Source organism: Denticeps clupeoides, chromosome 5 (assembly GCF_900700375.1).
Source record: "Denticeps clupeoides chromosome 5, fDenClu1.1, whole genome shotgun sequence".
In the NCBI taxonomy this organism is placed as follows: Eukaryota; Metazoa; Chordata; class Actinopteri; order Clupeiformes; family Denticipitidae; genus Denticeps; species Denticeps clupeoides.
This window is the reverse complement of record NC_041711.1, coordinates 11,642,858-11,670,150: the sequence shown is the minus strand read 5'-3', so window position 1 is coordinate 11,670,150 and position 27,293 is coordinate 11,642,858. Positions and strand designations below refer to the sequence as shown.

At 42.0% G+C, this 27,293-nt stretch overlaps 1 protein-coding gene and 1 long non-coding RNA gene across 3 annotated transcripts; one reads left to right on the top strand and one right to left on the bottom strand.

The window, feature by feature from the left end:
* Positions 1-525: 525 nt before the first annotated feature.
* Positions 526-25,820, bottom strand: crppa (CDP-L-ribitol pyrophosphorylase A). Of its 2 annotated transcripts, XM_028979983.1 has the most exons (10): positions 25,374-25,820; positions 23,027-23,300; positions 22,159-22,308; positions 20,584-20,688; positions 20,340-20,385; positions 19,237-19,334; positions 15,915-15,992; positions 15,420-15,512; positions 13,656-13,787; positions 526-1,349 (listed from the first exon to the last, which is right to left on the bottom strand). In XM_028979983.1, the coding sequence occupies exons 1-10, from the start codon at positions 25,613-25,615 to the stop codon at positions 1,245-1,247; spliced, it is 1,323 nt and encodes a 440-aa protein (XP_028835816.1). In that variant the 5' UTR covers positions 25,616-25,820; the 3' UTR covers positions 526-1,244. The 2 variants fall into 2 exon arrangements, with proteins under 2 accessions (XP_028835816.1, XP_028835817.1); XM_028979984.1 differs by lacking the exons at positions 526-1,349; positions 13,656-13,787 and adding an exon at positions 13,808-15,083.
* LOC114790176 (uncharacterized) lies at positions 25,190-26,460 on the top strand. The gene is made up of 2 exons (XR_003749776.1): positions 25,190-25,341; positions 25,465-26,460. It is a non-coding gene; the product is annotated as an uncharacterized LOC114790176 (long non-coding RNA).
* The last annotated feature ends 833 nt before the right edge of the window (positions 26,461-27,293 follow it).

The window sequence follows — 27,293 nt, the reverse complement described above, 5'->3', positions numbered from 1 at the left end:
CTCAGCGGGGAAGAAACAGGAACGTGTGGGTGCCCCCATCTCCTGCTCAGTTTGGGCCCAAATGTGTCTGGCCCTATGCTGGTTGGAGGGTAATTACCTCATGCGCTGGAACGCTGTCACCAGGCCCCGCGAGGGAACGCCAAGGCCATAATCAGTGCCCGATCTGCGGCGGACGCTGAAGGGTGTCTGGACTTTGTTTTTTGCGAGGCAGACCAAGTCCGCCCTGTCCCCATCCACCGGCGCTGCTACTGCCACCCTATAAAAGCAGGTTATGAAATGCGGCTGCCAGGCCTCCATCTCTCAGACACAACAAATTACTGGGGTTGTGCTGAGAACTTTAAGGGTTCTGCCATATGAGAAATACCTTCTCAGTTTACTTTATTGGCTGGGAAAGACCTGGGAGCACTACACACTTTATTTACTATCCCTCAGTCTTCTAAAGGTAAAAAGTTTCAAAGTAAAAGAAGTACCAGTCAAAACATGTTCAATTAGCTTAGTCACAATAATAAGTCATGGCCTCAAAAATGAATATGATTTCCTTTTATTTCCGGAAAATAATTATCATGAAGTTAATCCTACAGATGAAAAGTGAGTAATAATACTGAGTAGATTCGGCAGTACTGTGCGCCGAGGGTTGAAGTGAAAATAGAGCGACTCCTGGTGGACACGTAGGTGCAGAGCAGGAGGAGTCATTTGAGGTTGTAGTACCACCTGCGACCGCACGATGTCAGCAGATCCAAAAACATTCTCCGGCATCTCTGAGGAACATCCCATTTACACACAGTCGTCTCAGTTGAAGATGTTGAAATTATCTCTATATACAACCTCCCGAGTAAATAAATAAAAAATAGCTAAATAAAATATTTAATCTTTAATGACAAAACATGGAAGCAAGAAATGCACACGTCCATGACTATCCCAGTCATGACTTCACATCTCTTAAAAATAATTTAAATTATAAACCAGCATTCTCCAGTGTTCTAAAACGATGTCAGCATATTCCCTGCATTATTTTGCAACATGATTTCTGAATTGACCGGAATTTGTACATCATTTACTTGATTAATTTTAATTATCCCTCCATTGACACATCAGTCTATTGTGAGGATAAATTCAATTGTCAGCATAGATAAACATTCCATGACGAACATCAAAAAATAAATCTGTTTAAAAAGCTTAACAATTAAAAAGCATGTGGAGGGCGGTGTGATTGCAGTCTTTCTTCAAGGTCTTCCTGTAAACCCTCAGGCCTGCAATATTTGTCCCGTCAGAATGGGGTTTCTGTCTCTGATGAGAGCTGCCGCGAGTTGAGATAACTTCGTCACCGACCTCTCCCACTGCTCCGGCACCTAGAACACAAAAAATAGTTCAGGATCTGATTAGGACGTTCTTATTAATTTATTGAGTTGCTGTGACCCTTTGGCAACGATGTTTCCGATTATATATCGGCGGCGCTGAATAGTGAGTCACTCAGAATGAGAGAACATCTGCAGCCCACGATACAATATGATCAGGAACTGAACGTTCTTGGATTATGGAGACAGATGTTGTGACAGCGGGTTCTCCTGACAGATGAAAGTGGACCAGGTTGTTTGTGGAGGATATCTGTGGAAAGAGGGGCTTAGAGCCCAAGTCCCGGTGTCCTCGCAGGGAAAAGCCTTGAAGCCGGAATGCATGCAATTTCTTCCATTTTCAATAATATAAACTACACAGAAAGAAGGCGATTTATTCTAGACGTATTGTGAGAAAAATACACTTTTTGACAGCATAGCTGACAGTAACACAGTGTCCTCAGCAGATTATAAATGAGCTGCTACTGATATCACTGGGTAAACTGGTAAAAACCCATCTCTAGTTCCCTCCTCTAACAAGGTCACGCCTTTAAAGGGGCAGAGGTGGCCTAGCGGTTAAGGAAGTGGCCCCATAATCATAAGGTTGCCGGTTCGAATCCCGAGCCGTCATGGTGCTACTCTGGTGCCACTGCGCAAAGCACCGTCCCCACGCACTGCTCCCCGGTTAAAAAGTGTCTGTGTCACTGTGTGCTGTTTCACAATGACAATCCCTGCACTTTCTTTCACATTATTTGCTGGTCTTTAAATATTTTTGCCTGCATGCAACATATGAATAAATCTGTAACTACTTCTGAGAAACAATCATTTTCTAGACTTTTAGGGCTTGGTGTGTGAGGCGAGAGATGCTGGCATCATCGTCAGTTCAGGTCGACTGATGTTCTGAGTGGAATCGCAGCTTTTTCCCGGGACAGAGTCCAGCCTATTTGCGAAAGCTGCTGGCCCCGAGGTAAACATGGGAAAAGCGTCCTATTCCAGCATTGGTGTCTCTTCTGAAGGCACAAGGGGGGCATAAAATCAAAATGGATTCGAGTAACATTCGGTGTTGTAGATCTAATTTCTCACACACACACGGCGAGGAACTTGCACCCCTTTCCAATCTGAATCGTTAAAGTCGATTCGATTTGCCATCCTCTGGCCAGGATGGCGTGGAGGTGTGTAAGCGCTCGGCATGGAATCGGAGTGACCGTGGCGAGCACAACAGCACCAGCGCCGGTGCCTCCGTAAGCACTTTTTAATGGGAACCAGTGTGCGAGTCATATGACGTGCATTTTCCACAGAAAGAATCCGAAAGTCGAAAGGCTGGAGGACGAATCAGCACTCCATTGATTAAAGGGACGACAGGGCTGCAGCAGAATCGGATAATACGATCGCTCTTGAACGAGCTCCAGTGCATGTAATTTCAGCATTTCCTGCGCCTACAAGTGTTTTTCTGTTTATCGCTTGGCCCCGCTTCGGAGACATCAAACGGAACCCGGCTTCCTGTTTTTCTTTAGGATGTGCCCTGGTCTCTGCTTTCTTACTTAATTATTGGTATGAAAACGTGGATAACGAGCCAATACATCTGTGAGCAGTCAGCAGAAGGAAGCAGAGAAGCAGCCCATGCCCCCAGTGCATGTGGTGCTTACATCCATGCAGCTCATATTCTACTAAATTAATTTGCTGAAATCTAATATATTGCTGTGATCGTGTACGCTAGACCCCACAGTGGAATGCAAATTTCCCGCCTGATCAAAAACACGTTTTCTGTACGTCCAAGCAGGCAAGAAGCCATGAAATTATTTTTGCATTCTGGTCATGGTATTAGTGCAACACAACTGGATTTATCCAAGATGTACTATATGAGAAGGACAGACAGACACACACACACACACACACACACACACACATATACGCGCAGTTCAAAATCATTAATGTGGGTCCAAGGTATCCACAATAAAAATATGCTAAATTAATTTCTGATATCATGATTCTAATGAACATTTACAAACCACCACCATGAATTACCATAATAAGTGGATGGTTTAGTGACAAACCTGGAATAAACCTTCAAAGAGTGAAAAAGAAAGCCATATGATTATTGTTATTCTGAGTCTACTGAGTCCAGGTTTGTCATTAAACTACATACTTGTAGTTTGTCCCCCATGAATGTCCCCCATGACACCTGGAGTGACCGAACTGTCTTACTGCTGTGTGTGTCAAGGAAAGTCAGTTGAAATGAATCTTTAAATCTGTAAGAAAGAAAACCTTACTTGATCAAGTAAAAACATAACACATGGGATGAGCCTAGTCATTACTGGAAGTAAGAAAGCTGCAACGTACTAATGTGCCACAGGCTGCTTTAATCCCATGTAGCGTGGAATACAGCTCCTTATGAACCACCCTGATAACCCAGTAGAACAGTCGGAACAACAGATTCACACAAACATCCAGGCCAAGCAGCTTTGACAAAGTGAGCCAGTTTGACAAAGTGAGTATATTCTTTGAGAAGAGTGTTCTAAGAGAACACATCAATATGGCAATAAAAGCCTGTTATACAGTATGGGTGTAGGTAAGGTAAATGAACTGACCGATTTTTACCAGACAGCAGTGACGTGAAATACCTTTACTTTTTACTTTTTTCTCTGTTTGGGGAAAAAAGTGATTTATGCTAAAATTCCAAATGCTGATTATATCCCTACAATTTACTGAGCATCACAGTATCAACAGTGTTGTGGTATCATCATTACTGTCAACAACATAGCAGTGTTTCTCCATGTCAGACCATGATGTGATTACCACTCCGAATACACACCGTGCAGAGTGTAACACGCCAATAACCATCCGAGTGAATCCAGACCAATTCATCTGCACACTGGACATCATTGGTGGTAGAATGAACTTCCCCAAGATATCTCAGATTTGTTGACTTCAAGAATTTTTACTGTACCCACCACCAACATATAATTTAAGCTTATGCTATATGTAGCCTGGGTTCTAGTGAACCAGATTTAAAAGCACTTTGGCTGCGGGCGTCTGCCAAATGCCGTAAATGTAAACGGTTGGATAAGGAACTCATCTATCAATCAACAGCGTACTACGTTCCTATTGACTGTCACTTCAATCATGCTGAGATTAGCTGCCAGTGGATATTTCGCCTGTCATCGCTAAAAATCATTCCCATTCCATGCTGACTGGTTGCCAAATCACTTGTAGCCCCTTCCTGTTGTTGAGCAATTCTGCAGGCAGGTATAAGTATAACCAGGTACAACGGCACCATGTCGGGCCAACGTCTTCTCCAAGCCGACCGCAGGGCCTGAGTCCATCACCATGTGCAGTATATTTCCACTGTGAGCTAAGCAAAAGTTGGGTAATGAGTGTTATTCCGTATCATTATTATGGACACACATTAAAAGAACTTGTGGAACAGGAATTTTAATTCAGACTTCAGCTATAGTCTGATGCAATAACTCCCCTCTTCTCACCAACAAGGTTTTCCACTGACGCTTGGTGTCTATTCCGAGGCTTTGAGAGATAGAACTTTCACTGGAAGACAAATGGGTCTCACACACACACACACACACACACACTCATCAGAAGGCTAAACGAAAACAACAGTACAATGACAAGGCCAGTTACAAGCAAGTGAGTGGGGTCCGGCTTCAGCTTCGCAGAGCACATCAATCCACGTAATTGTTTCAGTTTCTGCAGATGCTTAATGGCAGATCGTAAATAAGGCTGCCTTTCCACAGGCGAGGCCGAATTCGAAGTGAGGGAGAACGTGCCAGCAGACCACACATCGCGAGGTCGCTCCGAATGACGGTATTTTCACATGCCTCAGCTTCAATCAACCTTTCCATCGGCTGGAAACAACCAGCCAGCATGTGGCTGCCTCTTTGAAACCGTGGTCCAGGCAATTGGGAAGTTTAAGGTGACAATTTGCATGCCTCCATCAGTGACACCACCCCCTCCCCAACGATCACCTACTTCCTTGTGTTAATGCAGAATTCCTGTTTCATTGCCAGAAATAAGCTTTGGATAGCTGTGAATATTCTACAGCCAAGGACACTGGAAAGACCTCAGAACCGGATTCGTCACCTATTGGACAGCGTTACTCTTCACTTTTAATGGTCCAAAGAGAACACATTTATCCTTTTGTGTTGCCTATGAGATTATACACTAGAAGACATCATAGTTCATAATAAAAAAAATAACATTTTATTGCACACCAAAAATATGAAGGTCCCTTAATAAATGATGGGATCAAGTGAAAATTATTGCCATCAATCCACAGGACTTTTACAAAGCGCCTGTGTCTCATACAGGTATTGCTTTTCACTCTCTGACAGCACATTCTTTTCGGGGGACACCTGAATCTTCAGATGCCACATTCCCCCCGCAATCCCAGGAGCCCCCTCTCCAGTCCCTTTCACTGGGCAGTAGCTAGGGGGGAACTGGGAGAAGTATCACTTGTACGTACTGTCACCTCAACAGACACAATGCATCAAATTATAAGCCAAGATCAGTCCCAGGGGTCAAAACGTCTGGGAATGTTCCGGGCCCCCTCCACACACACACAAAAAAAAAAAAAAAAACACACACACACACATATGGAATCATTAGATTTTAACATGAACATTAGAAAACTAGATTACACATTAACATTTCCTGCAATTAAAAAAAAAATACATATTAGATTAGCCTGTGGTGTGAGTCATACGAACTGACTTCCCACCCAAGAATGACTCACATTTCATTTTTCCCCCCGACAATGTGGCAACGTGCCTGACTGTCTAATATCCCTAACATCCATTTTCCGTCACACCTCATTTAAGAAGGAAGTACTCTGTTTGGGTACAGAAAAGTCCTTCCTCTTTGTTTCTATATATGTGCTCGGGCTCTTTTTTGTGAAGACACTACAGTGGTGGAGCCGTATTGACACAAGATCAGCGTTAAATGCAAACATGTCAAGGAAGCTATAAAAAGAAGGAGGGAAAGGAAAAAAAAAAAAAAAAAAAAAAGGTTTTCAGAGCGGTGCAAAAGATTTCCGCCTCTCGGGGCGACAAATAAGCCATGCATAGAATTCCTAACAGAATACAGGCAGTGTGGACTGGCTGTATCGTCTGATTCTTCTCCGCCTCAAGTGTGACGGGCGCTGAGCACACCTCAGTGAAAGTTGTCAGCCACAGGACGTCGCTCTTAAGAAAATACAGGAAGCCTCCATTTCCGCCCAGGTCTATTCAGAGTGAATGTGGCACTATTTGAACAAGGCCCCTGTGAGTGATGAACTTGACCCGGCGACAGACGTGTTCCCAAACAACGCAAGCAGTAATGCCATCTTATTATCAGGACGCTGAGGATACAGTGCAGAAGAATGTGCTGCGACATGCCGGGCCCGTCCTAACCGAACCCCTCGTCAGTCAAGAGCAGATCTGCAACGCTTCGCTGGGATATCACAGAGGGGGGAAACAAGCTCTCGGGATAAACACTGATTTGTCGGGACCAGGGAGCAAATAGGGTCACATGATACATTTTGACAGTGGCCTGGTGATGACCTGGAGTTTGGCAATACGGAAGCAGGGGCATGTGGGCTCATGACCTGGAGTGTCAAAACAACAGCTGAGCCCAGACTAAACAGCAGGGGGAACAGACACTGTTGTGGCTAAATGTGTATGAGAAAGGAACAAAATTGCACCTTTTGGACAATTTTGTTAATGAAGGCGACTAAATCTTCCATATTAGCCTTGTGTCTTTTATTTGTAGGGCAATTTTTGGCAAGCAATGCAAACAAATAAGCATTCTAAGCATTTTTATGATACATAAATAAATTGTGCATATATGTATTGAAGATCAATATCTTTCTTAACAATAAATGTAATTAAACACAAATAAATTAAAAAGACAAAAGAGAGAAAATATATATATATATGTCTGTGTGTGTTTGGACACACCTTCTCATTCAATGTGTTTTCTTTATTTTCATGACCATTTACATTGGTAGATTCTCACTGAAGGCATCAAAACTATGAATGAACATGTGGAGTTATGTACTTAACAAAAAAAGGTGAAATAACTGAAAACATGTTTTATATTCTAGTTTCTTCAAAATAGCCATCCTTTGCTCTGATTACTGTTTTGCACTCTTGGCATTCTCTCGATGAGCTTCAAGAGGTCGTCACCTGAAATGGTTTTCCAACAGTCTTGAAGGAGTTCCCAGAGGTGTTTAGCACTTGTTGGCCCCTTTGCCTTCACTCTGTGGTCCAGCTCACCCCAAACCATCTCGACTGGGTTCAAGTCTGGTGACTGTGGAGGCCAGGTCTCCACTTTTTGTTAAGTACATAACTCCACATGTATTCATTCATAGTTTTGATGCCTTCAGTGATATACTACCTATGTAATTGGTCATGAAAATAAATAAAACACATTGAATGAGAAGGTGTGCCCAAACTATTGTCCTGTACTGTGTGTGCGTGTGTGTCATATGTGCAAGGGACCCAATCATTGAAACCATAAGGTCAAAAACAAAACCGCATTGTAATGCAAGTTGTGACTTCCACTGCTGAACGAAGAATTCATTTTCTACCACCATCCAAAGTGCTCACCATAATTTCCTCTAGGCAATGTATCAGAATATCCAAACAGGAACATTTTTTAATTAGACTGAAGGCCAGCTTTAACTATTTTACAATACCACATTAAACAACAGTAAGTCAAGGAATATTTGGTGCATTCACAAAAAAAATACTCCATCTATGAACAAACCTGCAGAGCCATGGCTTTATTATGACATGGAAATCGTCTATACTTTCTTATGAGATAATGATAAAAAAAACAATGCTATTAGAATGTACTGGTTTGCTTTAAGTTGCAAATATAGGTTGCTTTGTACTGCATTATTACAACCATTTGTAAGTCATTATAAGATATTTTGAATGATCATGTATTATGCTAAGCACATGATACATTCGAAATATGTAAAACAGGTAATCATGTGTTACCAGTCAGAATAGCTATCAACTCCTCATCAATGGCTGGTTTGGTAAACTTCAACGCAAACTATGCAGAATTACAAACAAATTACAAACAGAAATTCTAAATCATTGTGCTCAACTGTGGGTGGCCAAGTGAAATTCTAAGCGAGTGCTATCACGAGCACACCGCGGTGTTCCTTTCCTGATTAAATGTTTACAAACCAGTTAAGACGACCTTGTTCAGATTAATCTCTGATCCAATTTTTTTGCAATTATTCTGGAATGTTGTTTCACATGGGATGAGCCTAGGCGTATAATAAATACATGGCATTTCCCAGCCGTTAGAGCGTTTAATCTCCCGACTCAAAAGGGGGTAAACACCAGTGCCTGGGGTCTGATTTTGTTGCTCCTTCCAGCAGTGCATTTGTAGCACTGAACACCGTGGAGGACTTCATTAAACATCTGGATCTAATGCACATTGCTATCCTTCACACATAATTGAAAAGTAAATGCATCGTAATTTGTGATTCTGTCTTAATTTCGACTAATGAGATCCTGAACCTGGATTTTTCTGGTCACACTGTGCCGATACCATGAAAACCAGGCCCATCCTCAAGGTTTCCACTAAGATCCTCCAGCTGGGAAGAAAAACAAACTTGGAGCCAAACATCAGTGGGGAAACACTGTATAAATGAAGATGGAAAATTGGAACATGTGCCCAAATCCCGCCGCCCGGGACAGTCAGAACTGTCAGTGATATCAGGGATGATGATGGTGTAAACTGACGCCACTGCAGATTTTCAATCATTTCCCAATAAAGAATACCTTTCCCCCCCTCTCTGTCATTTTAAAAAATCCATTTATTTTTCTTCTGCGAGGTCAACAATTTCTGCACCCTATTGCAAAATGATCTGAGTGAGTTATAAACCTACCATTCCATAAATTAACAACAAGAATCATAATTATTTATGTGTTAATCACTTCTTGTAACTGAATTAATTGCACAAAATACAGAATATGATAACTGGGACATCTCTACAGTCAATACATGTACACTACTCACAATAAGTTGGGGATATTGTAATAATGTATGAGATTAATAAAAATTATTGATATTGTCAGTAGTGGGTGTTTCCACCATTTCCCGCAATGCTCCTCACTATCCAGTTGATGTTGTTCTGAGGCAATGCGTTCCGCTCTTCCACAAGTGCTACACATAGTTCTGCCAGTTCACGTTAGGGTGGGGTACAATCATTCAGTCTCTGCTTCAGCTGGTCCCAGATGTGCTCTATAGGGTTCAGGTCAGGGGACATTAATGGCCGCACCAACTTCCTGAAGTCGAGCTGTGACAGTTCTGTCACGATGTGGTGGAGCATTATCATCCATAAATAAAAAGTTGGGGTGTGCTGGCGGAATTGGGGGATGATGATGGGTTCTATGATGTCTCTTAGGTAAGAGCATGCAGTGACTGAGCCATGTACAATAACCAAATCGGTTTTGCACTGACTGGTTATGCCTGCCCAGACTGTTGAACATTCTCCACCAAAGCAAACCAGCACTGAGGCGACACTCAACAGTGAACAGGACGGTAGACCACTGCTGCATTGTCCATTCATTGCATTGAAAACCCTAGTAAACCCCCCCCATCATGTAAACGGACCTGCGGCTGTGTGGCAGTGGCATATCGATGTCTGAGTGTCTGAGGTCCTTAGGTACTGGTCATCATTCTGTCATTCGTGGGTCTCCACTCCTGGGTCTGTCATAAACTCTGCCAGTAAGTAGTTCTGTGTCACCGTATGTATGACATACACAATATCCCTAACTTATTGTGAGTAGTGTTTTTGATGCATACATCAATAACGTATTCAGCATTATTCTGAAAATGTCCTAAAGGTTCCACATCCACATGACTAAAGATTTTGCTTTTGACCCTGGAAGAAGGTGCAGGTGTAAAGGCGCCAAGTTCACCTGAAAGGGTGCACCCAGAGGTGTACAGTTTCCCAAATTGCCACTGGGAAGGTGAATCTAAGCAGGTAAGAGAATGGACCTATACAGTCTCGCAAGCCTTTCTCTTTCTTACCTCTCCCTTTACTCTCCTTCCCTCCCTCTCTTTTTCTAAGGAGTGGCTAATCTCCTCTCAGGTTTAGGATTCCTCATCTGGGCTCTTTGACAAGAAGGAAACATGGGGCGGGCAAACATCAGGGATTAGAGTGCCCATATATCACCGTGACAACCCCTTTCAGCGAGTGACAAGTCGCCAGGGCCCCCATGCAAGGGAGGAAGAGGGGGTGGATCTGGTGACACTTCCTATCACCATCGCACAGACAAGGTTTAAAAATCAACACTTTCACACTGCCGTATCCCCTTACTGACATTCATACAGTTTATCTGCTGCTGCCCGCAGAAATGAAGGGGCTCACTCCTCGTCTTCGGAGATTTAACAGAGCAATGGACATAAAAATTTGTTTGGCTAATTGCTCTCTAGTTACATGGACAAATGCATTTACATTTTGGTTCTAAATAATATGAATGTTACATTTCAAACGATTCCATGAAGTAAAGTGTCAAAAAACATGACTTAACATGTGGACACTTTTCAACAAGCACATATAGCCATAATTTTCACCCCATAACTCAAGATACCATAGCAACATGACCCCTATGTTCAGGGCGCTAAGCCAACTAAGCCAAAATTTATACTACTAAATAATCCAAATAAAACAGTTAATGGCTTAAACCATGGTATGGTGGTGTCAGTCTCAGTGAAATCCCTTGGAACCATGCGCTCAGATTTATTATGAGGTGCTCATTCGCTGTTTACATTGTAGTTCTTATTGTTATTATTAATACTATTATTACTGTTGTCGTTGTTGTTATTACAATTATGACATTAATTAATTAATAGATTTTTTGTTGTTGTCACAATGTAATTTTATACATATAATATATACATAATACATAACATATTAAGTATGAACGGATAGTGCTAATCAACTCAGCCCTGGATTAGTTTAAACATAAATCCTTTTTCAAAAATAAATTATGGAAAATCTTCCAATAATTGCTCTTAAACAGCTAGCTAGTTTATACTATGATTTTAACAATTTTATATTATATTTCTTTAAGCAAAAGGAAATGCGTATATTATTATCGGTCACCAAATTGTGACAGTGTTCTGGCCTCTGAGGGAAATGCACATGTATGAAACCTTTTCAGAAATTCCCCTCCAAGCCCTGTCACTCTGAAATTATTACACTGCAGCAATTATGGCTGATTGTAAACATGCCATCTCCACACGAGGAAATGGATCCTGACAAAGCTACACTTGTGACCATAATAAGTGCACAAGCAAGGCATTCCAAGACCGATTCCGAAGATGTTTTTAATAAGATATCTGAAGCTGTGTTTAGAGAGATGTGTTTACTGATCCTTATCAAATGTCAGAGTGCTTTACAACAAGAATCCTGCCACAGAAACGCATGGCTCCTCCTTAAAACATCTGGTGAGACCAAATAAATACATGTGATTTCCACTGAAAAAACATGTGTATGGCTATGACAGGAACTTTCCTGCATCCCACACATTTATCTTCTGTAACACAGCTCTTCTTGGGATGTTTGAATGAACAGCATGAACAATTCAACACTGATGGAAACTGATGGGACCACAAATGACAAAGTTAAAATGGGTCCATTCGTGCCTATGAGGTGGAGCATTTAGTGGTGTATCTACTAACAACTGAAAATGAGCTCAATACCAATTTGTCAGATGTGAAGTGCAGAATTGGTATTTAAAAATGCATTATTTTAGTAATTTCATTATTGAAATAATTGAAACAACAACAACAAATGGACAATGTGAAGTCTAAGTAGAAAGCTATTTAATTTGTGTGTTTTTTTAATCCAGATGAATGAACACTGAACAATTGAGAGGATGCATTTCAGTTTCTATAAAATCAAGGAATTTATTCATAATCCCTGATAACATTGAAGATGAAAAGGTGATGGAAAAACACCTCTTGTGCTCCTTTTAAATTAATACAATCAATAAGATGGTAAGAATCCTTGTTTTGAAATGGTGTTTGTGCATCGTGTGCGTTCACATAAATATCTCTGGAACGAAGGTATGGGCTGACTACAGAGTGCTGGCGAGGTCTTTGAGAAATATGAATTAGAACATCTGGGAGAAATTATCCTCATTTGTGAGGGTGATTTATGCAAGGTCCTTATCTGCTCCTCCACCATCTCATAACAATAAGCGTTTTATCATGCTGTACACATATTCACTTCTGCCCAGGCCCTAATTTCCCCCTCCCTTCTCAATATGAACTGGGACAGGATGACTACATGACCACATCGCTCACCATAGGGCCAGACGCAGAGTCTTGAATGTTGAGTATCGCACTTTAAGGTTAAACAACAAAGGGACCATTCCACATCGCATGTGCATGACGTTAATCTCGCAATAGCTTTTCGACCAAGGCAGCCGACGTGAGAAAAGCCATTATCACCTTGTGTATGGGGGGTTCGCTAAGCAGGCCAATTGGCAGAGGAGTTGGTGTCAGTGGAGAAAATGTTCAAGCTCTTTCAGCAGCTCATAGCTGCAGGTTTGGCCATTTGTTTGTAATGCGATGCACAAAATGTCAAAAGGTTGAAGTCATTTGTCAAACAGAGTATTTTCAACATGTCACACAAGAACATTTCCCTCATCATTTGCACATTATAAATCGTTACACTTTGACGTTGAAAATGATGGTACCTTTTTTTTTTTTTTAATATGACCTCACAACCCTTAAAGCGGTGGTTCTCAGTCTGGATCCTGGCGTGGCTAATGCAAGGAGATTTTCACTGATTTTCGAGCTGACACAGTCACCACATGATACAACTCCTGAATAACTTGACAATTATCCCAGCGTAAGCGATAAAACTAACCCGGCGAAAACTGCAAGAACTTTTACGTGTACAGCTTTTATCAGACGCCCCTTATCCAAAGTGACTTACAATCTGTAGTTACAGGGACTGGAGACACTCTTAAGTGTCTTGCTCATGGACACAATGGTAGTAAGTGGGGTTTGAACCTGGAACTTTGTGGTCTTCTGGTTCATAGGCGAGTGTGTTACCGAGTAGGCTCCTACCATCTCTTTTAAGAAAAGAGGCAATGATAAATAGTACAATTTTTTAGCAGGGTAAACTAATAGCACTTCATTTATATATCCGAGGCAGTTCTGCTCACTGGTTCAAAGGATGTTCAACCTTATTAAAAAACATAAGTGATAACGTGATCTTCACAAACTTCCACATAATTCTCTTAAATCCTTTGACTTCCAAACGAAAAAGAATGGCCATGGTAAACACACCTTACTATGATTAATCTGGACACCGTAGAGCAAAATATTCTTCTGCTCCGAGGCTCTGGCCAGGTCCATGATGGCAGAAGCTGCTTCACACCTTTGGCTGAGGGCAGATTGCTCTGACACAGTCAGGAGGACCTATCAGAAACAGCAGAACACTCCATTAGTCAAAAGCCCTGTCTGTACTTACAGAAAGCTAGGATATTTCACTGGAGGATGACACTAACTCATTTAATTGCCCATCCATGAAACCATTAATCACCAATCATGCCTTTAAACGACTAGGAGAATAACCACACACTATGTTCCAGACTATAAGCCGATCATCTGTTCTTAATCAGGCAATGCTCCCAAAGAATCAATGCCTCCAATGTCCAAAAGGAAGTGAGTGTCAGTCTACAATAGTAATATTAGTTGGGAAAAAATATTAAAAACTAATATTATAGTAGCTTGCTAATTGAAAGGTTCTAAGGTTTAAAAAAAATTTAAAGATTTCAAATTATTGAAATTAGTGCATATAATGTATTTATTCATTATTGGATAACTTTTGCCAAAGGCCTCATGACCAAAGCCTCGACGGTTGATTAAAGCACCTTATTTTTGGGAAGCATGAAATCAGATAAACTGCTTCACAAGCAATCATGGAAGACTTAAAGATATCATTTTAACTTTAGATCTTGCAATTGAACATGAATTTCAAGCACGAAAACACCCATTACAATGTCTGTGGGAATATAATGCAGCTCAGTTTTTCCCCTGTTTTACCTGGAGGGGTCATTTAATCCCAATGCTAAATACACTTATCACTCACTTCAGTTGCGACAAAAATGAAACTGGCCTAGGATAATCAGCAGAGAATTTATCTAGGTTTTACAGTCCAGTTTCCTTGTTAGGATCTTTCAATATTGCAAGGTTGAAACTGACTGAGCGAACTAGCAGGTTGATGTATGCAGAATTTGCTTGTACCATCACAAAGTTTCCTAGGATCACCTCCTACTGGACAGTCCATTGGTTTTTGTTATCTGGATAATAGTCTTGCCTGGGTTCGAGAATCCTACAAAAGGCCCTATAGTTTCCCACCCATAGGTTGGCAGAAAGTCAAACATCCTACGCTGGAGCCCATTGATGCTGGCCCCACAACCACAGAAAAGGGTGGCTGCATTTAAAATGATTTGAAATGCAAGCATGGGAATCAAACTGATGCCTTAATCAAGTTATACATCCTTCCATTTCCATTGATTGGGACATTAACGCTTCAGAGGAACGTACACCACAGTCAACACAAATTTACAGGTAACCATTTCATTTTCAGATTTTTTTGCTTTGCTTGTCCTCTCTTTTGTCAGGTGTCTGGGTTTGTTTCAGGTTTAGTTCTGACATTAAAAACAGCACTTGTGCTCCGTGAGAGTCTTGCAGGCCGTGAGGGTCAGGTTTCTGCAAAGCAACAGAACCCATTTGTCAATCTGGAGTGGACTAAAAGTGACATTTTTATAGGAGGCAAAAGCAGAGGTGGAGGTCTAATTGTTGAGCTTTCAAACAACCCTTGGAAGATATTTAAAGAAAAGGCTCAAATGGAACTATGTGGGAAAGCAAGCCAAGAGAGTGAAAGCCATCACACCCCACCGCCTCCACACACAGATGTCCTTCCCGCGTATATTACATCCTCGTTTTAAATTAGATTAAATGTGTTTATGATGGTAAAAACCACAGCACCGGGTGCTCTAGTTACACAAGCCCTGCGTCATGCTGATGGAGTCACTGTAATCTCACCCACACGATGACAACAGGGTACAGAAGAGCGTGGTTGGTCTCCTCCAACACCATGACCATTTCAGCAATCTGTGCCAACTTGGAGCTGTTTACCTGTGGAGGGAAATACTTCTGGTAGATTTATACAGCAGATTTTTTAACAGTACATCTATACATGCCGATAAAAAGGACTTTTTGGTAAAAATGCATATGGACACCTGACAGGGGAGTTTCAAAACAGTTCCAAAGTTGTGTACTGGCAATCAGGCTCAGTGGTGTTCAGATTACTGCAATCTGACAATTTGACTCCACAAATTCAGTCATACATTTTCCTTTGGACTGAGTGGGATAAATGGACTGTTTCCTGTCTTCAAGCTTTAACCCAAGTATTTTTTTTTTTAATGGAGTCAATGGACAATTTACATATATAAAACTGCATAATGCATAGAGTCTCTCATGGGATGGGATAGTAATATGAAGTGAGAACATTTTGTTAAATTATATTGAAATACTCACAGAAATGTGGATGAAATTCCTGTTGGAAGTGAGAGACACACCCTTCACTCCTTTAGGATTTGGGATTACATCCACCAGCTTCACACAAAAAAAAACATTTTTTTTTTAAATAGTTACAACATTTACATTAACAGCATTTATCAGACGCCCTTATCCAGAGCGACTTAGAGTCAGTAGTTACAGGGACAGTCTCCCTGGAGCAATTTAGGGTTAAGTGTCTTGCTCAGGGACACAATGGTAGTAAGTGAGATTCGAACCCGGGTCTTCTGGTTCATAGGCGACTAGGCTACTACCACCCCACCAGTAAATCCAGTAAACTTTGACATGAACCACATGCATTAAACACATTAAACTCATCTTAACATACTTGAGGTTTTAAGTGAACAGAGCTACAGAATGTGTGATAACCACGTAAAGAAGAAGAAGCCATCGAGAAGGAGTACATCAATTATTTTCCAGTGCAGCATTTATTATTTGCAATCGGTGAAATTGGTCATTTCCTATTGCGATATATTTCACATGTGAAGGCAGCTCTAATTCACATCCGTTCCACGCTAGCTGTGATTCTCAGTAACTCAGTACTCAGTTCTGTATAACATTTCATACACAGAGGAACCAAACAGAGAAATAAACAGACCCGGCGCCTGTGTTTGGCACAAATTTGGCCTTGTACAACTTAAATGCTACAATAACAAAGAAAATTGGAAATATGAAATGGTTATGGGAAACACATGTGGGGCCTAAATTGCTCTTGAAAGATCACCAACCATGGGGCTCAAACAGAAAACCATTTAAGTCACAAAATGCAGATTTATGAGATTGAATATTCAGACGTGATCTAAACCAGGTTGGGCAAGTAACGGTGGAGTGGGGTGTTTATCTGAAGCCCCGATGAGGACAGGAAGAGAGGAGAACTGTGGAATGGGCGGGGAGAAAGTTGAGCAAACACTTTTTCGAACTAACCGTAAATCAGTTTCAGGAGCAGCAGAATGTGCAGAAGCTTAATTAGACACATTTCACATTTCAAATCACAAAACATAAATAAAACGCAAATGTGTTAAAAAAAAAAAAAAAAAGTGCCTTATTCATATTCGTAAAATGAATTATACAACTCTACAATACGACAGTGGTTTATAAAAGTTTGGAATGTGCGATCAGCAACAATCAAGAGCCAATATTATTATGAGATCACAAGATGGGCTCGCCGGCAAGGCACCGAGGCTCCAGTGCTTGATAGTACTATCTCCTCTGAAAGAGGGTAATTGGACACACATGTCCCGAGCGTCGGATTCCATGAGAACATTGTTTTATATTACTCCAGAGGATAAGGAGATGCTGATGCAGTAACGATCCCTCAGAACGGAGAACGAATCCGTCACAAATGGCTACTCAACTCCTGAGATCAGTGGCTGGGATCTTCAAAGGCGCACAAGCACCTGGACAAACGAAAGCCTGCAGCATACAACAAGGATGTATAAGCGGCATAGCCGACGTTATCAAAGCACTTATCTGCGTGGGGTGGGTGGTCCTGTTTCATACAAGGACTCGGGCTGGCCCATTATGTCTTTCCAGTTAACCATTGACAGTGTTACATTAAGGAATCTAGATTATTAATGAAAGATAATTGGCTGTGAGATACCTTCGCAAAACATGGTCATCACTGAAAATTCTTTTCATTTAAAATATTTTCTTTATAACCTGGAGATGCACGTGACCGTGGTGTAGTTCGAGTAAATGGGGAGGGGTGTGTCAGGAAGGGCATCCGGTTGACCTGTTATGGCGACCCTTGACTGGAGACAACGATTTTATGCCATTACTAACGTTGTCATATTTGGGGTTGAAATATTTTGCCCTGTACAGTATGATTGTGAATATGTTTTTATGCACGTGTATCCTAACATTGTGGACAAAGTAGCATAATATAAAATGGGGCAAAATCCATTTTTTTGGTTACTGAAGATCTCACTGATGTTCCCTGGCAGCAGCATGGTCGAATTTCACTCTCTGTTCCTCTCATGAGCAGCCTGTTTTTGTCTGTGCCCTTCTACAGTGCTTCTGCAGTACACAACTACTGCGGCATGCAATCCATGACAGGTCACGGCAACTAGGTTCCACAACCTCGGAGTTACCTTAACCTCTTCACTGGGCCTTAACAATCTTGTTTACAGGCTCTGGGGCCTGCACTACTATCAATATAAAGCAGTGCTTTTAAACAATTGGCCTTCATCAGCGTCTCACGCCATCTTTCGTGTTTGTGCGGCTCACCCAAAGCCAAAGGCCCCACCTTCAAACACACAAAATGATCATTGTGTCCTCATATTAAATTATAGAAATGGCAATGAGACTGTGTTGATTTCTCAGCCCAGCCATCTCTCTCTCTCTCTGTGTCCGCCGACTTTATTGCCTCCCTTCCTTTCCCTTTCATCTGCTCTGAAAATCCAGTGTAACTCTGGTCCCCGAGGGACATACAGTATCCAGGGGGAAAATGAACCTTCTGGCCACCTGAACACAGACGGACCTGGTTTCAATCAGGCCACAGAGGAACTTGGATGCAGGGAGGCGCATCTTGGTCGGCCACTACGGGCCTTGTCAGCTACTCGCCTGATGAGCAGACAGGCTCTAAAAACAAAAGCTGAAGGGACGTGATGTGAGTCCAGCGCCACATTTCTCTTTGTCATCATATAATCTAGGGCAGTGGATTCTATCAAATGCGGCAAAAACGCTCACGGTTTTTAGATTTCCTTATGAGTGCATCTGGTTCGGCAACAACTGAGATTGTACGTCTGGAATAAATAGAAGCAAGTAAACTGATCTGTCTCATGCACTGATATTCAGCTATTCAGTTCAATAAACGTGAGCCTTATTTGTTTAGAAATTAGGTTGTCGGTTTTATTCAGCTAACTACCATAATTTCCTTTGATTAATTAGGGGTGGTAGTAACCTGAAGACCCAGGTTCAAATCCCACTTACTACCATTGTGTCCCTGAGCAAGACACTTAACCCTAAACTGCTCCAAGGGGGGACTGTAACTAATGATTGAAATTCACTCAGGATAAGGGCATCTGATAAATGCTGTAAATGTAATTTAATCCTGATTAGTGGCAGTATTTCACAAATGCAAGCATAGAATCACACATTCATCTACCAATGAAGTCATATAGATTTTGTATCAGAAAGTGAACATATAATTTGAATGTTGGCTCATTTTGATACATTGATCAAAATGCAGAATCTGCCAATCGGACGAAACATGCTGAATCAGCTAACATACCTTTCCTAATCACCATTACGACCCTCTGAGACACAATAATATTTACTGTACCATATCTTCTGCCGAAAGCTTTTTCAGTAGCTTGTGGGATAAGTCCAGAGACTCAGCACACTCTTCTGTCATAACACAGGCCGTCTGGGAGAGAGTCTCTGAAAGAAACAGGACCAACGTGAACTCAGGCAGGAATTTGATCTGAAAATTCTGATAAGAAAACCGTGGCCCGGCCAGGCACGGAAAAATTCAGCTAAAAGCAAGCCAGTCCTAATGGCAAAAGCATAAAGCGCAGACTGTAAATATTGTTCACTGTGCGAATCGTGCTCCCAACAAATAGCAATCTCTACGGGACTAAAAAAACCCATGCAAAATTTATGTAGCCTTAAAACTTCAAAGATATGCTTGTAGACCAGGAAAACTACTCCAGTGTGCAAATGTTGCATCTTCAGCGCACCACAAATCCTTACACTACACTGTGGAGTTCATCTAAATTACGCTGAAGCAGATTGCTCTCTTTGCTGCTTATGCATCATAAATTCAATATTGTGATTAACAGCCACCGATTTGACTCCTAGGCAAATCCTGGCCGAGGCCAAATGTTGGTAATGGATAGAAAAGGTCACCAACGAACCTGAGAAAGTCATCATGAGGAATTCAAAGCCTCTCTGAGGAGGATTCAGTTACTTGTTTTAATCTATTTTTTTCCCCCTGATCTAAAGCTCTAAATTATTTGTTGGTTTTCCACTTTAAACTAGTCTGGCATGGGACACTGAAGGTGACGTTCCAGCAGAAGTGCATTACTCCTGCAGAGACGGCATCCAGGGGTCTCTACAGAGATTCATTGAAACGGAAAAGTTCCCGAAAAAGATGACGTGCCCACATTGGCACGGGGGCACAGTAATAAGGCCCCAAAGTAACTGGGAGTTCACCCAGGTGGTTTTTCGTCTTCGTCTCACTGTTTAATTTGTCCTGAAGTACGGAGGCTTACCAAGTCGTGACTTGAAATCTTTTTTTTTTTTTTTCCTCTGGCAAAGACAACACTGGTGCATTTTGAGTGCTCATTGAGATGCACAGGCAATCCCTTAATTCAACCATTTCTTTGTAATGTCATGTGAGACAATAGGAGAAAAAGTCGGCGAATCGGGAGGAAAAACACAAACCTTTAACAACGGCCTCCGCTGCAGCCAAGTCTCGCTTGTAGGTCACCTGAAAAGCATGGCAATACTGTCAACAAATCATACTGAATAGCACTTTCATTTCACAATAACCAGTTTAATATGGCACGTTTTGAATCAGAATTCAAATTCTTGGGACTAAAGAGGGTAAGTGTGTTGAGCGGAGGCCTGGATCCCCACTGAAGACACCCTTCTATGGCGTAATGCTCTGAGGCCTTGCTGCTCTCACCTTCCACAGTGTCGGTGGGCCCTCAATGAGCTTGGCGTTGGTGCCACAGTAGTGCAGGGCCAGATGGAGACACTCGGTGCCAAACTCAAAATCTGACTCACTGCACTGTTGAGAGAAAACAGGACACCGCCGCATAACGACCTCTAACTAGTTTCACCTTCGCAAAAACACTGAGAGGGATGCCTGTTTAGACCCCAAACACACACAATCCAAATAAAATGGACTGATGCAAACAGCAAAATTATGAGATTTCTCAGCTAAAAAAAAAATCGTCCAGTGAGCTTGCGGAAGAGCCGCCTGTTTTTGGGATTGGACCTTCAGACTCTGAGATACAGTTAAGACTAAAATTACAGGGTTTTAAATACGCTACCTGGGGACTGATGTGGAGGCAGACTATTATTCTGATGTAATGTGAAAAGAGAAGGCTACACAATTTCAGGATAATTTAAGATTGCGATGTAATTCACCTCTAAGTAATTTAAGGTGTATCATACCCAAAGGGGGGAAAAACATACACTCTTCACACTCAGACACACACACACACACAGAGACAGAGAGATCTTGTACTTCCACCCAGTCAGTCGGCCTGGTGTCCAAATTAATTTTTTGGTCAACATTGCTAACAAGTAATGGAAGCATGAGGCTCCAAATGACATTGCCCTGCAGATCTTCACAGACTCGCCTCAAACCACATCCAGTTCTGAAAAAACAGACTTGCTGATGTGGTTTCAGAAGAGAAATGGGGGGAAAAAACTATTGTGATGTTTGGTTCCCAATAAAAATAAAATACATTGCATCAATTTTAGAAAGCTTTAGAATAAAGCTTGAGAATTTTATTATTTTTTTTTTAAATGGCATGGCTTACCAACTGGAAATAGTCAGAGGTGAGTGCCATTCAGACATATTTTGAGACCACAGCACTTAGCAAAGCATGCTAATACCCCATGCTTTTCACATAAAGTAGGAGCAAATATATTTTCCCACAACTCTTCCAATAAATTTATCTTAGAGAGCTGAAATGAAAGAATTGTGTTTAATGCGAGGATTTACTTGGAACAGGCAACGGCCATGTTTCATTTTCAGGATCTGCAGCAACTCTAAGACACACATACAAACGAATATGAAACATTAACATGACAAAAGCAAGAATGTTAATCACTTTTTGGAGACGCTTTATCAGTGCAAAAGCCCAGTGACATTTTTCATGCTGTCAGGCAAACATTGCGGAATTACACCAGCCCAAATAACTGAACCATTTACTGTTCCTGCCAGACGTAGACACGCCATCGTTAAAATGAGAACCACACTGCAGGTTCAAGCAGATCTATCAAACAATGAACAAAGCCATCCCCTATCAGGAATTCCCTTTTCATCTTCACATGGTAATATACTTTTAGAGAGGATTGTTATTCTTCCAAAATGTTATTACAGTGGTAAAAGTGGGAGAGGGAAAGAACTCCGGGAGCATCCCTAACCAACTAAAGAGTTTTTTTGGGGTTTTTTTCGGCTTTAGTCTTGTCCCCACATCAGTATTACAGAGCAGTGATGGATACTACAGATTTAAGAATATCATACCCGCTGATAAGCCTGGTAGATGATGTCATAGAGGAAGCCCTGTGGCATTTCACTGGCTCGGTATTTCGCCCTCTCCAGGGAGTGGTCCAGGTAGCCCTCAGAGGTTGTAGCGATCACCGTTGAAACAAGAGGCCGCATAGCTCCTGAGGCCTGGTAAAAATAGAAACCCATCTGAAATCTAGAATTCTGGTTGGATGTCAACATGATCTTCCGAGTAAACTGACTATACACCGGTCCAAAAAGCTTTCAGTCAGCAGTGAACGTTGACATGTGCATTGTATTACACCAGCCTTTGAAATTAAAAAGAGTGATGTTCAATAGACACTTACATTCCTTCATGATCAGGCATAGTGGCGAACTAATGAGGCCCAGATGAAAGTGTTTGTAAAAATCCACATCACATTGACGGGAAGTTCTTTACTGACACACTAACATCGAACAACACACACAAGCTCCACAGAAATGTCACTTGTGGTCCTCAAAACAGAATATTTCTCTTTAACATCTGAAGGCTGAAACAATCTTACCTCAATCGTACCTCATTCTTACAAGAGCAGGCCCAGTTTTTTGAAAAAGCCAAACCACAAACCCCAAATCTCTTTTTCAGAGTAGCTATTGGGTTAGCCCTCAGATCATTGTCTTGAAAGACTCGGCGAGTCTTTATTTATTCTACATCTTTCCACACTACCTTAAAACTGCATTATTTGTAGAATTATGAAACCAGACCGCAATTCCATGTAGGCTAAGTCTGACCCTGAATGAAGAAAGCCCCAACTATGAAATTCAATCACATGGTTAAACCATTGGACACATCTGTGTAATATTAATTTGCAACTCGATGTTCTTGTTAAAAAACATAAAAACAAACCCCTTGCTCCTTGGCAGCCATTGTGATCTTGTGCAGAAAGTCTTCTTCCACGAAAGGCCGCACAGCATCATGGATGATAACCACTTTTGGCTTGTGTAGCAAGGACTCATCTGTCTCAGCAAAGGCTTGCAATCCACAGAAAATAGACCTGTGTCTGGTGGAGCCTCCATGGACGATTTTCACTTTAGCGTGATTGAATTTCTCAACTATGTCCGTCATGAGACTGTGGCTTTCCTTCGCAACCACAACAACAATTCTTTCAATCCATGGCACCCTGTAAACAAACGCATTCAAAATGTCACTGTTCTCATATTTACATTTGGCAATTCAATTAATTCAATAAAAAGGTGCTTCAACAAAGGATTAGTTTAAGGGTGTGTACACTTATGCCAGCAGCTTATTATAAACTGCTCAAAAAATAAAGGAAACAACACAATGTCCAAGTCCAAGTCAATCACACTTCTGTGAAATCGAACTGTCCTCTTAGGAAGCAACATGGAATAGACAACCAGTTGAAATTATAGGCAATTAGCAAGACGTCCCCAATAAAGGCGTGGTTCTGCAGGTGGTGACCACAGACCACACTTCTCAGTTCCTGTGATTTCTGGCTGATGCTTTCACTCTAGTGGTGGCATGAGACGGAATTTACAACTCACACAACTGGCTCAGGTAGTGCAGCTCATCCAGGATGGAACATCAATGCGAGCTGTGGCCAGAAGGTTTGCTGTGTCTGTCAGCGTGGTGTCCAGAGCATAGAGGCATTATCAGGAGACAGGCCAATACATCAGGAGAAAATGGAGGAGGCTGCAGGAGGGCAACAACCCAGCATCAGGACCACTACCACTACTGGGGCAGTGGTGGCCTAGTGGATAAGGAATCAGCCCCGTAATCAGAGGGTTGGCGGTTCAGGGCACCTGTCATGGCTGCCCACTGCTCACCAAGGGTGACGGTTAAAATCAGGGGACACATTTCGTTGTGTCAGCATGTGCTGTGTAGCAGTGTTTCACAATGACAATCACTTCACTCTCACTTTCGCCTTTGTACAAGGAGCCCTGCCAGAGCCCTGCAAAATCACCTCCAGCTGCTCAACTGTCAGAAACAGACTCCATGATGGTGGTATGAGGGCCCGAAGTCCACAGGTGGGGGCCATTAGATACCGAGATAAGATCCTCAGACCCCTTGTGAGACCATATGCTAGTGCAATTGGCCCTGGGTTCCTCCTAATGCAAGGACATCATGTCTTGCTCCATCCACCAATGCCACACTGCACCACAGACTGTCCAGGAGTTGCCGGATGCTTTAGTCCTGGTCTGGGAGGAGATCCCTCAGGAGACCATCCGCCACCTCATCAGGAGCCCAGGCTTTGTAGGGAGGTCATACAGACACGTGGAGGCCACACACTACTGAGCCTCATTTTGACTTGTTTTAAGGACAATACATCAAAGTTGGATCAGCCTGTAGTGTGTTTTTTCATACTGAATGTGACTCCAAATCCAGGCCTCCATGTGGTGACGGTAATTGATCATTTTTGTGTGATTTTTGTTGTCAGCACATTCAACTAAAGAGTATTTAATAAGAATATTTCATTCATTCAAAACAAGGATGTCTTGTTTTAGTGTTCCCTTTATTTTTTTTGTATTATTTTCAAAAAGATTTGTTTGTTTTTCAGTTGAATTCACGTTGAATGTCATGTTAGACGTAGGAAAGTTTTTAAACGGTTTATTATGTTTTTAACAGAAGTGTGTAAACTTTTTATATCCTCTGTAGCTTGTTGTCCACATTGACTTTAGGTAAGGACCGTTTCTATTGAACGGAATTAAGTTATCTAGATAATTAAGAAATCTTGTTGCAATTAAATATTTACATTAGTAAAGAGTCTTCTGTTGTTAGGCCAATGGTTAGGGATATTTGAGCAATAAAATAGATTAAGAACATGTTGTAACATAACATACGTAACATTAGGTACATTGAGTAATGGTTTAGTAACATTACATATTTTAACATTAACCCCAAGTTGTATAAAGTCACCAAACCTCCCAGATTAAATTGTTGGTCTAAACCTGGTATTTGACAGTTTTCCACACATGGCTTTCGTCGCGTTATATTGACCTGCTCGGAGCGGCGGGCCCGGCGCAGTAAAGATGCCGCCGTGCTGACGTCACGTTTACAGCGCGGCGGTAACGGGACTCGGATTCGTCCCGGACGGCGGCGACAGCTGCTGAAAGCGGCTCCTGTTTAACGGAGGGCGGGAGCGCTGCGAGCACCGTGCCTGTGTTCCGAGCGAATATGGAGAATGTGCTCAGAACACGCGTAAGGTAAAAAAATAATAAGAATAAAAAAAACGCACCTCTCGAACGCTTGAATCGTGTAGCTTATCAGAGGTCTGGTCAAGAACGTGCAGAACTGTTTCGGCGTGGATAAACCCGTTCTCTCCCCAGAACCCCCGGCGGGCAGCACCACGGCGACCGGGAAATCGACGGCGCCGCGCCCCGCTGCGGGCTCCTCGGGATCGGCCTCACGCGTTAGGAAACGTCCCGGATCGACGGGCCTCTCGGCGGAGCCGCGGTCCCTTTGCGTCGCAGCGCGCATTTGGACCTTCAGTCAGACGTCAGACGCGGTTTTTCCGAGCAGGGGGACGCCGCTCAGGGCCGAATCGCTAATAAGAATCCCGGAGCCCGACGCCGCTGGCGGGGGAGCGGCGCGTCTCGGTCCCGTGGCGGGGCTGCACTTGAGCTCCTCAGCGGCGCAGCGAGGCCGCGTCCTTCATCCATCACCTGCCTGCGCGCTTCATACGCCGGACAAATACACGTGTCGCCTTTTTTTTAACATTTTTTTTTTATTTCTATGTCTTTTTATTTATTTATTTATTTTATTTTTAAAATTAAGCAGTGCTTTTTTATTATGCGTGTTTTGGCGACTTGATTGGTTGTCTCCACCTTGCCAACTGTAGGAAAATTAAAGTCGTGCGTTATAACCAAGTGCCACTAGAGGCCAGGCAGTCTGGTTCGTGCAGATGTTAACGACAGCATCAAGAAGTCTAATTCAATACCGGTTCAACCAGCCCACCCTCCTTTCATGCCATAAACTATAGTTTTACCAATCATCTCTAGTATATAAATACTAGTTTGGCCTAGCGGAAGGAGCCCCATAATCAGAAGGTTGCCGGTTCGAATCCCAATCTGCCAAGGTACCACTGAGGTGCCACTGAGCAAATGACAGGTGCTCCCCCATGGCTGCCCACCAAGGGTGATGATTAAAAGAAGAGAACACATTTCGTTGAGTCACCATGCGCTGTGCTGCAGTGTTTCACAATGACAATCACTTCACTTTCATGAATGGATCACAATATACACAATCTGTATATTGCACAATTGTTTTGTGATTTTGGCTGAATGAAATCGAAGACACCAGAGATAATAAACAGTTTACTAACAGATTAGGTGCATGTGTTGGCCAGGATCTCACGATACGATACTTGTCACGATACGATTAGGTCATGATATTTTGTGATACTTTACATATTGGGATATTCTATAGTTAAGTGAAAATGTAAAAACAGCTGATCTACAAGATGCTGTGTACGAGCTGTGTGGATCATATCACCATTAATATTTCAGCCAAAACAACATAGCTCTGAGGTTAGGAATTAATTTGTATACAGAAGTGATATTTGACGTCCCTGTATCGATACAATATCACCGCGTAAAATACCGCAATATATTGCTGTATCGATATGTTCCCTAATATCACCCCTAAATAAATTAATCAAAGAAACTAAGACAAATGTTTACACGGTTCCATAAATAATCTTAGAAACTTCACTGTACTTTTTTTAGCCCTTCAATTTTTTTTCTTGCAGTGTTTTATTTTCGCTTAATATTATGAATGTTTTGTCTGATACGTTTTGCACAAATATGATTCCACATGCTGTGATCCACGCATACACACGTATTCTCTCTCCCTCTTTTTCCATCCTGTTTGCGCTTCTCTCAACTGTGCGACATACACGCTACCGTCTTGCATGTATGCTCTCGTTTCCAAGATATTTTATTCACTTTGCGGGCATGTGGGAGACTCCCGGGATTTCTTGGGATGTCTCGCAGTCAAATTGTCTCCATTTCAAAGTAAACACACACAAAATATGCTCATTTCTGGCTTTTTTTTTTTTGATCACTGAAATCGAGCTGAATTTTATCGCAATTATCGATCTAGATTGTAAAATCGCCCAACCCTAATCACTAGCAGAAAAGTATGGAGCCGAAAAGCA

Coding starts and splice junctions, on each gene's coding strand:
- crppa (XM_028979983.1), bottom strand. CDS start 25,615: ATGCGCGCTGCGACGCAAAGGGACCGCGGCTCCGCCGAGAGGCCCGTC. Junction 13,788..15,419: donor ACCCTGTTGTCATCGTGTGG/GTGAGATTACAG, acceptor TGTTTCTGATAG/GTCCTCCTGACTGTGTCAGA. Junction 1,350..13,655: donor TCCAGATTAATCATAGTAAG/GTGTGTTTACCA, acceptor TTTGTGTTCTAG/GTGCCGGAGCAGTGGGAGAG.